Source organism: Benincasa hispida, chromosome 11 (assembly GCF_009727055.1).
Source record: "Benincasa hispida cultivar B227 chromosome 11, ASM972705v1, whole genome shotgun sequence".
NCBI classification, from domain to species: domain Eukaryota; kingdom Viridiplantae; phylum Streptophyta; class Magnoliopsida; order Cucurbitales; family Cucurbitaceae; genus Benincasa; species Benincasa hispida.
This window is the reverse complement of record NC_052359.1, coordinates 52,668,647-52,679,795: the sequence shown is the minus strand read 5'-3', so window position 1 is coordinate 52,679,795 and position 11,149 is coordinate 52,668,647. Positions and strand designations below refer to the sequence as shown.

The following is an 11,149-nucleotide window of genomic DNA, read 5'->3' as shown; positions in this document are numbered from 1 at the left end:
TAATTATTGTTGTGTTTATTGTGATAAGTTGATATTTTCTAGTATTAACTTTGAAAATATGTTTGAAAAAGTTAATTTAATTTAATTTTTTATTTGTATTAAAATTTGAAAAAATATATTTTATTGTGATAAGTTGATATTTTATAGTATTAACTTTGAAAATATAGTTCAAAATAGTTGAAAAAGTTTAATTTAATTTAATTTTTTATTTTATATTAAATTTGAAAAAATAGTTTTTAAAAAGTTACCTCATTTTAATTTGAAAAGTTTAATTTGTTGTTATTTTTAAAAATAGTTATAAAAAGTTTAATTTATTGTTATGTTTTAAAATAGTTATAAAAAGTTAATTTATTGTTATATTTAAAAGTTATGTCATAAAACCTTAAAAAGTGTATGTTTATAAACTAAAAAATTTAAATTTTAATATAACTTCTTATTAAAAAGTATAATACAAAAAATTGATGTTTGTTCTTTTTTTTTTTCAATAAAAAGTATAAATTTAATTCATTGAAAAATTATGTTTATCCTTCTAGGTGTCAGTTTCAAATTCGAAAGTTCAACAAAGCAATTGAAGATATCAAAGGAATAAATCGGAGTGAGTTTTTTTGACAACATTAGTTTTAGAGGAATGGACTTAAGCAATCTTTTGATATAGGAAGGTCTCCGGAATGATAATTAAACAGACTCAATAATAATGTTAGGAAGGGCAAGGTCGAGGGTTCAAAGTTCGACGTACAAATGAAAGGAAGATCGAGGGTTCAAAATTCGACCTATCTAAGTCGAATTTTCAACCATCGACTTATTTTTTTAAAAAAAAAACAATATTTTTACAAATAGTTTGAAAACAACAATATTTTCCTAAATAGTTTCTAAAAAGACAATATTCTTTTAATTTTTCCTAATAAGAAAGTCAATCCAAACATACTTTTAAATAGTTATAAATTCGAATTCATCTATTAGCTTAGTTGAGTAATAGCCCTGTTGTGCATTTAGATTGTTATATTACGTTAGAGTACTAAGTTGAATCTAATTTATTTTTTAAAAAGAAAAATGACCTTCTTTTATTATGATGCATTTGATCTTATTATTTTTAAACTCTAATTACCTAAGGTGCATATGTTATGGGGGAAACCACATAAAGTAAGCCAAATTGGGGTGAAATATCGATTTTTTGTTTTATTTAGGAAAACTGCTTGATAACCAAGTAGAATGAAAATAGCATCAAAATAATCATGGAGCATAAAGATACATTTTTCAATTCTTCAAATTAACGTAATGTGAAAGCATTATTAAAGCACCGACCGCAAATGGAATTTCCATGTTAATTAAAATTTACCAACTTTCTTTATTGCAAGTAAAGAAACATACATATGGAGAAACAAAGGTCTAACAATTGTGACCTATATGCTCAAATTAGTAACTACAATTTTTCACTTTGAACTAAAGAAATCTTCAATCTTCAAATTGAAAATATGGTGTTTGTGGGAGGGTTGAAAGGGAGATTCTCCAAAATATTTTAATTCTCGGGTAAAAATTAGATAAACTCAAACGTGGAGAATATAAAAATAGTTTTGATTCATGATAAGCCTTCATATAATAAAGATTTTAGTTGTCCCACATTGAAAAAAATATAAGTTAGAAAGTAGGTATATATTAGGGGTGTATATCGGTCGGTCGGTCGGTGTTGATTTTGGGAGAAAACTGGCACCGAAACCCAACCAAAAAATGTGTGAAATTCGTTCGTACATTGGTCGGGTTGTTTGATCGGTTTGGTCTTTTTTTTTTTTTTTTTTTAAGAGGAACCAAGGTGAATGAAAATGAAAGATGAATTGATATGTATTATTGTTAGGTTAATAAAATTAGCAACTTTTTGATAAATCATGTAATGGTTTGAAAATTAGGCAACATAAAAAAATAATAATAAATCAATACTAAAATAGTAGACTTGGGCTTGGGTTGGTGATAATGGGCTTGCTTTATACTTTTTTTTAAAAAAAAAAAAAACAAACAAACATATATACATCAGTCGATTTTCAATTTTTTTTTTTTTTTAAGAAAAGCGAAAACCAACCAACCGACCCCTAGCCCTGGCCGATCGATCTTAATTCGGTCGACTTTGATCGGTCGGGTCAATTTTCGGTGCTTTTATATACACCCCTAGTATATATACTAGAGAAATCAATCACCCAAAAAACCAAGAGTATTCCACATAAGAAGACCTGCTCAAAGCGAAAGTGGTTATATAGTGGTAGGATAAATCTCTTTCCCACTCCATACCTTTGTTGTCGTTCCATATTTTCTTTCTTGTTTTTCTCGTTTCTCTCCTGCTATATCGAGTAAAGAAATATTTTCTATGATTTCAATTCATCTTTAATAAGTACATGTTCGAAATGGGTGTTACATTAATATTAGAAGTAATCGACTTACACGATTCATACTAAGATGATGCTAAATTTATTTTCAAGACAACGATATTTTACGAGACAGCAACCTAATTCCAAAATTGGTGATTATTTGATAACGAATAACAATCACCAATTTTCGAAGATGTACAAAAGTAAGGAACAACCATCTAATCTAAGAGTCAATTTTCTCGAAATTCATAGTGAAGAAAAATAGGTATTCTTTTGAAATTTCTCAATGACTCCAGCTTTGGGAATGGGCCCCTTCACTCTCTCTTAATTTTGAAAGTGTCTGTTCTTGATAGATTCAAAATGACTTTTATAGCCTTCTTTTTATTAGATATGGCCTATAGAATGCCTTTTTTTCCATTAAATATTCAAAATAATTATTATTATATTAACTAACAGCTAAATGAGTCAACTTAAGAAAATGAGATAATTTCAAAATAATAGAGCCCTTAGGCCCAAACAACAACAAGAGCTTTCATTACCTTCGTTTTTTTTTTTTCATACAATGATGGTAAAAATGACATCTTGAATCTTCCCTCTAAAAAAAGTGTAGGTTAATTATCGTTAAATTAAATTTTGCATAACATCGAATAAGAACATGAATATAAATATAAACAACGTCAAATTTATAACCATCCTTTATGAGATTTTTCTCTAAATTGATAGTCCTCATAGAAGGAAAATAAAAGTTTGAGTGGCTTTACTAATCTTAAGGCTTTAAAATGCTTATTATTTTACCTTTTAATTAAAATATTTTAGTTCCTATTTTGAATATAATGTACGTGGGTTAAGTTGAATTTGAAAAGGAATTTGTGGTAATGAGTAAATATTAGGTGAAGTTGTAATGACAAACTAAAATAGTTTATGGTTTTTATATAGTTAAAAGGGAGAATTAGAATCTTATGAAACTTCGACCACCAATTTAATAAGACTCCATGTGATGAGCATTTGTTTTTTGTTTTTAAAAATAATACTTTTCATTTTTATTAAGAAAATATTTGAATTCTTAACTAAGAAAATATTTTAAAAACTTTTACCTTTTTTCCTATTTCTAAAAATTGAATTGAATTTCAAGAACATCATTGAAAAATAGAGGATAAAAAAAAAAAAAAAAAAACTCATGTTTTCCAAAAGAAAAAAAAATGGTATCCATAAATTTAATTTTAAAAAACATAAAATAAAAAAAAAATCAAATTGTTATCCACTTGAGCTTGAACAACTAAACACAAGAGTTCAAGAGTTAAAACAAGGAATAAACTAAAAAATTATAGTCCTCTCTATCTAATGTTAAGCGTGCTTTGAAAAGTAAATAAAAATTTTAGAGCTTGTTTGTTGGTAATCTAAATTTTGTTTTATGTTTTTAAATTTATTGAGTTCAGCGAATATATGTTTGATAGGTAATCAGGATTTTGTTTTTGAAATCTATTTTTATATTTTGTGAACTTAGCAAAATTTTAAAATAACACTCTTATATTTTCAAAGTATCCAAATTATTTACAAAATTATATTTTTTAAAATACAAAGTTTAGAAATATAGTATTTTATATTATAAATTCAGGGTTGTTTTCAAATCTATCGCGGTCTATCTTATAGACAGTACTTGAAATTATTTTTAGAGAAATTATTTCAAATGGTAAAACTGTTGAAAATATTTACAATATATATCAAATTTTTTTAATTATCAATGATAGACATTGATAGACTTTATTAGTCTATTAGTATCTATCAATGTCACTGAATCTATCTGTGTCTATCAACATCTATTATTGATACTTCTAAATTTTTTTATATTTTTATAAATATTTTGGTTCATTTTTCTATATTTAAAAACAACCCTTATTTTTAACAATTTTACCATTTAAAACAATTATCCTAAACTCAACTCAATTCATTTTTTATAACTAAAATATGTACTAGATAATTTATAATAAATTATACAATATTACAAAATAATAATTGCATTTTTTTTAGAAAAACTAAAACATGTTAATAAATTAAGGAATAATTATTTATATTTAACTTAAAATGTAGTGAATAACAATTACATTTTAAAACAATAGTAAAAGTAGAATCCAGGCAGCTGTGAAACATAATACTTTATCGTAACATAATAGATTTTACCGAATAGCCTTTTACCTGTCCGTGAATGTAAAAGCTAAAGCATAATGGACAAACCATTACAACAATAGTACTTTATCATAACATAATAGAAAGTTAGGAGGGAGATTCTGAACTTGGTCCTAAAGTTACGAGAATATTTTCAAAATGTTTGAGAAAAATCTATTATAATAATAATAATAATAATAATAATAATAATAATAATAATAACTCCAAAGAGGAAAAGTTCATAGCATCAAAAAGTTAAAATCTTAAAAAAAAAAAATGTTTCGAACCGAGATAAATGGCCAGAAAACACTCGGCTCTGGACAGATTTTATAAAATCAGTTTAAAAAATCAGGTCCATAGTCGAATTTATTATTTTTGTAAAAATAACATTAAAAAAAGAAAAACAAACTCAATAAATATGATACACTTGATACATTATTGATATACACTTGATACACTATTAATATATGTCTGATATACTTGATACATTTGATATATTATTGATATACGGTTGAAAATGACTAGTTATTTAAGTGCTAAAAAAAATCATGGAAGTGATTTTTTTGTAAAATACTTTTTCCTTTAATTATTTCAAAACACGCCCAAATTACTAAAATGAATATACTAAATTGAGTGTCAGTGAGCTTTTTAAGTTGAATTTCCCTGGCCGATTATACATTTGTACTTAAAAACGAAAGAAACATCACATAAAAGGAAAAAAACTATATAGAGAGAAAAAAAATTGTAGTAAATACAAAAATTAAAATGAGTAATAACTCATATTTCGGAAAAAAAACAAAAAAAACAAAAAAAAATGTATACAAATCAATAAAAAATACACAACTGATATCCTTTAAATGTAGTATATTAATTGACTGATATACTAAAAAATATAAATTTATTAAAAATTAAAAATTAAAATACAGTATAAACAAAAATTTAAGTTTGAAAAATTTAATCATATCTACAATATTTCATGTTTTAAAGACACGCTTTAATTATATATTTTGAATGTTACCCTCCATAGCAAATTTCCCTTAAAATATCCTATAGTTTCAGCTCTTGTTCGTGAAGATACAATGAATGAGAATTAAAATTATTGAGGGTCTGCCCTCACTAACCTCCACTTAATTATTGCTTTATACATTTTTTTTTTAATTTTAAAAAATGTAAAATAGGACGCTCACGTTTAATATTTATTCTCCAAATCCTTTAAAATATATATATATATATATATTTATTCTCCAAAAAAGGGGAAAAAGTGATATAATTTAGCGCAAAATCTACGGCAGTTTTGAGAAGAAAAAGGAAGCAAAGACTTCAATTTAACGACCGCAACAATTATTGTTCTTCTAGTTTAAAAAGCAACCACTAGGTCTAGTCGTCAATTATAGATAAACCGAACGTTTAGGCATACAAATTTAATACTGAAATATCAAGGGTCATCTAGAAGGAAGAGATTTCAAGGAATTCCTGGGTTACCTATATTGTCGGACAAATCTCACGAGTCGAAGATTTGATTAGACATACAACTGAGATTTTAGATGATTTAAATGTTAGTTTGATCTCTATATGACCGATTTTAATTTGTTTTAGAACTAGTACTTTCACATTTTATTCATTTTGGTCATTGTGCTTTCAACTTCGATTCTTCTACTTTTAAAAGAACTAAAATGATCATTTTTTTTAAAGTACATAGATTAAGATGAAAATTTTAAAAGTTGAAGGATCGGAATAAACCAAAGTTTGAAGTACATTGACCAAAATGATCATTTGGATGACTAAAATGAACTAAAATTGAAAGTACAAGGACCAAATAAATATTTAAAAAATTTGTTGGACATTTCTAAAGTTATTAATAAAGGGGGTTAGGAAGGGTAGACAAAGTATTGAGAAGTTTATTTTGTGAGAATCTTGAATTTCTATAAAATGAACATCTGGATATACATTTTGTTTCACAGTAATGTAAGATGCACAAGAATTTGGAGATGCATGGGATGCTCTAGGATGTCGTGGCATTTCAAGAGTATTGGATGTCATCCTAAAACGTAGACTTTCAAGAGATTCTCATGTCGAGAAAATCCTCTTTTTACTTTTTTACCAATTTTTTCTTATATAAATCATTTTCTTGATTATATATAAGGTTGTGCAAAAATTGGAATAAATCCAATTGAACTAAACCAAACCAATTGATTTTGTCCAATTTTTTCATAAAAGATTGAGTCCTCGATTCAAGAGTCGAGAAAATCAAATGGTTCAATTCATTCCTTGGTTCACAATCCTTTAAAACTGATGAAAATCGAACCAATATATGTATATTATTTGTTTATATGCAAGTTAAGCTCATTAGCCCAACCCTAAGGTCCATTCAAGATTTGCTATTTAATAGCCCATTTTAGATTTGTTGTTATTATTATTTTGAAAATATTAAAACCCTAACCTCAAAGATGAAGCTCACCCTCATCATTGGGCCAGCTCAGTCCATCCTAAAAGGTGAAGGTCCAAGCTCAAATCAGCCCCAAGTATAAAAGGTAAGACATTGTTTGGACTTGGATGCGGCTGCCTCTCCAACCCTGCAATTCATTCCTCCTAAGTTCATTGCCACAAGCTTCTTCCTCTTTTCCTTGTTCGCTTCCTCGCCGACGTTGTATGATTATTTTCTTTCTTTCTTGTTTCTTTTTCTTTCACCTTTGAATATTTTTTATTTTCCTACTTCTTCATTTCTTCAATTTGTTTTTTTTTTTTAATGAGTTATGTTATTCTTTCTATTGCTCTTCCATTTTTCTTCCCTGTTCAGTAGGTAAAATGGAAAAAAAAAAAAAAAAAAAAATTGTACGGATGACCCAAAAATTGGGCCCAAAAGGTCAAATGACCCTCTGATGACATACCAAATTACGTAAATTACCCTAACTTCTTCGTCTTACCTTTTTACTGAAAACCCACCAAAACTAAAAACTATTGGAAAATTTGTACGTATGACCCAAAAATTGAGACAAAAATGTCGAATGACCCATTTTTAAAAAATAATGTCAATTGACCCTCTGTTGACATCATCGCCATACCAAATTACATAAATTGCCCTTACACTGGCTGGCCTCACGAGGTAAATTTTACTCTCGTCTGATTAAAAGCTCTCGCTCTCGCTTGAAATTCCCTGGATTGATGTGATTGCTTGTCAGTGTACTGTTGGTTTGACAATTTTCACGACGGAAGCCTCAAATCATATCAATAATACCTAAACACAATACAATGGTGATTTCTTTAAATTATAAACTCCATTTCAAATGTGATTACTTCTCTGGTTTTCGACAGTGTTTTGTTGAACGGAGATTTTTCGAACGGGGATTTCCAAGGCGAGGCTTTTTCAGAAAGGAACAACTTTTTCAAAAAGGTGAATTATTTTGAGTCTGTTTAATTGTTTTTTATGTGTTATTTCTGGAAAGGTAGCATTACAAAATTTTGTATTGGGAGAGAGTAAGAAAGAGGAAGAGTAAGAGAGAGAGCGAGATTACGAGGGAAAGAGATTTTGAGCGAGAGCGAGATTGAGAGAGAGAGAGCGAGATTTTGAGCGAGAGTGTGATAGAAAGAGCGAGATTTTGAGCGAGAGTGTGATAGAAAGACCGAGAGTACACTTCAATTGCTTGTACAGCTTAATGACAAATGTTCTCTTGCTTTGTAGGATGACAAAAAAGTGTATTTATTCGATTTGGAGGTGATTGGGATGAGAATGAAAGTTCGTATATTGGGGGACAGTTGAAAGGAATCGTTGTGCCTCATTGAATTATGAAGAACTTAAATCTCGCATTTACAGGGCTACAAAAGTCAGCTCTTCAGAGTTTGATATTATACTGAAAGTTAAATATAATCTTGAATAGCCCCTCCACAATGCATAATGGATGATGATAATGGGGTTTGGAAGTCTAAACAGGACGAAAGAGTTGAAATGAGGTTTGAAAATGTGAGTTATGATGATACGGATGTGGACAGACAATACAAGGAATCATATCAGTTTCGTCGGGAAGAGGATGATATTCTATTGTCTACCAGCACTGATATTCCATTGTCTACCAACATTGTACCATCAACATTCGATTATATGGATCGTGGTCCTTCAGTGGATGTAGATGTGAATGAACAACCAGCAGGATTGAATGAAATGGATCGTGATCATGGAGATGTACGTCATTCTACAGCAGCTTCAATGGTTCCACCATCTGTGTCTTCAAATCATAGAACAGAGTTGATTATGCCTGACACATCTTCATTTGGGATAGAGGACGTTGAAGTTGGTCAACTATTTTTGAGCAAAAAGAACTTGAAAATGAGATTATCTATTCTGTCCATCAACAAAAATTTTGAATTTAAGGTCGGGAAATCAACCAAATCTCTGTTCACTATCAAATGCATTGGGAAGACATGTAAGTGGAGCCTTCGTGCAGTCAAAATGGAAGGGTCTGATATATTCAAGATCACAAAGTACTGCAGTTCGCACACATGTTCCATAGGAATTTTGAATCACGATCATAGACAAGTAACAGCTACGGTTGTTGGTCAGCTCATCGAAGATAAGTTCATGGGCATAGGACGTATTTATAAACCTTGTCATATTGTTGAGGATATGAGGAGAGATTATGGTGTGAGCATAAATTATGATAAAGTGTGGCATGCATGGAAGCCGCGTATGATCTCACTAAAGTACTCTAGAATACTCATACTTCATACTACATGCTTATAGAGAAGCGCTAAAAATAGAGAATCCGGGTACAATCTTTAAGATCAAACTTCAAGATGAGGTGAAGTATATATTTATGGCATTAGGGCCATGTATTAGAAGTTTTGCAAGCTGTCGGCCTTGTATTATTGTTGATGGGTCGCACTTGAAAGGAAAATACAAAGACACTATGTTGGTTATGGTTTCTATGGACGAGAACAATCGACTATATCCACTAGCATATGTAATATTGGACAATGAAACCGATTGATCATGAAAATAGTTTATGTCAAACTTGAAATGCAGTATCGTAGAACCCGATAATCTGGTGTTTGTGTCTGATTGGATGGTATCTATCGGCAATGTTATTCGTGCATTTTTTCCCACAGAATTTCATGGATTGTGCACAAGGCATATAGAACAGAATCTGGTTACAAACTTTAAAGATAGCACGTTGTTGGGATATTTAGAGATGCAACAAGGGCATTTCGCATGACAGAGTTCCAGACAAAATGAGATGAACTCCGCAGTTTTAGAGACGGTACTGTCACGAAATATTTGGAATACATCGGTCTTCAAAGGTAGGCACGGGTTTACCAAATAGAACGAAGATATGATAACATGGCATCCAATAGTACATAGTGTTTCAATTCCTTAACTAAAAAGTATCGACTAATGCCCATAGTATGTTTGATTGAACATGTGAGAGGAATGCTCCAATCGTGGTTCTACGAACGGAGGAATTACTGGGCATCTCGAACGAAATTGCACTCCGACTACTGTGAAACCTAATTGGCAAGTGAAGCCAATAAGGGCAGACGATATCGGGTGGAGCTTATTGATTGTTATCGGGTACACGTGCGAGATAATCGATTGGACAGTATTGTCAATCTTCACACGAAGGAATGCACGTGTAAGGAATTCGACTCACTTGGTATCCCGTGTTCCTATGCAATTGTTGCTGCCAAGGAAAGAAATATACTTGTGCTTATCCACCGTCTTTGTAGTCGATTTTATACAGTGAACTTTCTAATGACTGCGTATGCGGAGCCTATAAATCCACTTGGCCACATATCTGAATGGAAAAGACCTTCTGGATACATAGAAAAGATTATCATTCCTCCGAAGTTTATGCCACAAGCCGGGCGATAGAGAGTGAGAAGAATACCATCCAGAGGAGAATTTTCGTAGACAAATGAAATGTGGTCGATGTGGGAATTATAGGCATAATCGCCAAAATTGTACTGAATCGCTTACAACCGTGCGACGTGCTGAAAATGCCAGAGACCGAGACACAAACACCCCTCATCCAGTTTAGTTATAAATGCCATTGATCATTTTTTCATACGTCATGCTTGTAACTTGTAACATACTTCATACTTTTTCATACTTCATACTTGTACCACTTCATACTTCATACTTTCATCTTGTAAACAAAAAACAATAACAAGCTGGAGTATTTATATAATAGCAATATTCATACTCTCTCCATCTTCATACTCGTAACAAAAATGGATAACTTCATACTCTCTCAATCTTCATACTTGTAACAAAAAGGGATAACTTCGTACTCTCTCAATCTTCATACTTGTAACAAAAAACAATAACTTTATACTCTCTCAATCTTCATACTTGTAACAAAAATGGATAACTTCATACTCTCTCTCTCAATCTCGCCCTCTCTCACTCTCCATGAATCTCGCTCTCTCTTACAATCTCGCTCTCTCTGAACATCTCGGATGGGGTAAATCGTTTACCAAATCGCGTGGCGTTGGTTGCGCGATCGCGTAGGCAGTGGAGGTAAGTGATCATAGTGGGAGCATGCGATGCTCGTCGTTTAGTAGAAGGCATGCACTAGACGATCGCGTAGTTAGCAAGCTTCATCGCTTAGGCGATTGTGCTTTGCAACACCGTAGTCGCT

General features: G+C 30.5%; 1 protein-coding gene across 2 annotated transcripts; it reads left to right on the top strand.

Annotated features, from left to right (window-relative positions):
* The first annotated feature begins 6,779 nt into the window (after nt 1-6,779).
* LOC120091780 lies at nt 6,780-10,577 on the top strand. Of its 2 annotated transcripts, XM_039049901.1 has the most exons (3): nt 6,780-7,164; nt 7,830-7,908; nt 8,197-10,577. In XM_039049901.1, the coding sequence occupies exon 3, from the start codon at nt 8,410-8,412 to the stop codon at nt 9,250-9,252; it is 843 nt and encodes a 280-aa protein (XP_038905829.1). In that variant the 5' UTR covers nt 6,780-7,164; nt 7,830-7,908; nt 8,197-8,409; the 3' UTR covers nt 9,253-10,577. The 2 variants fall into 2 exon arrangements, with proteins under 2 accessions (XP_038905829.1, XP_038905828.1); XM_039049900.1 differs by having other exon boundaries at nt 6,780-7,908.
* Nucleotides 10,578-11,149: the final 572 nt, after the last annotated feature.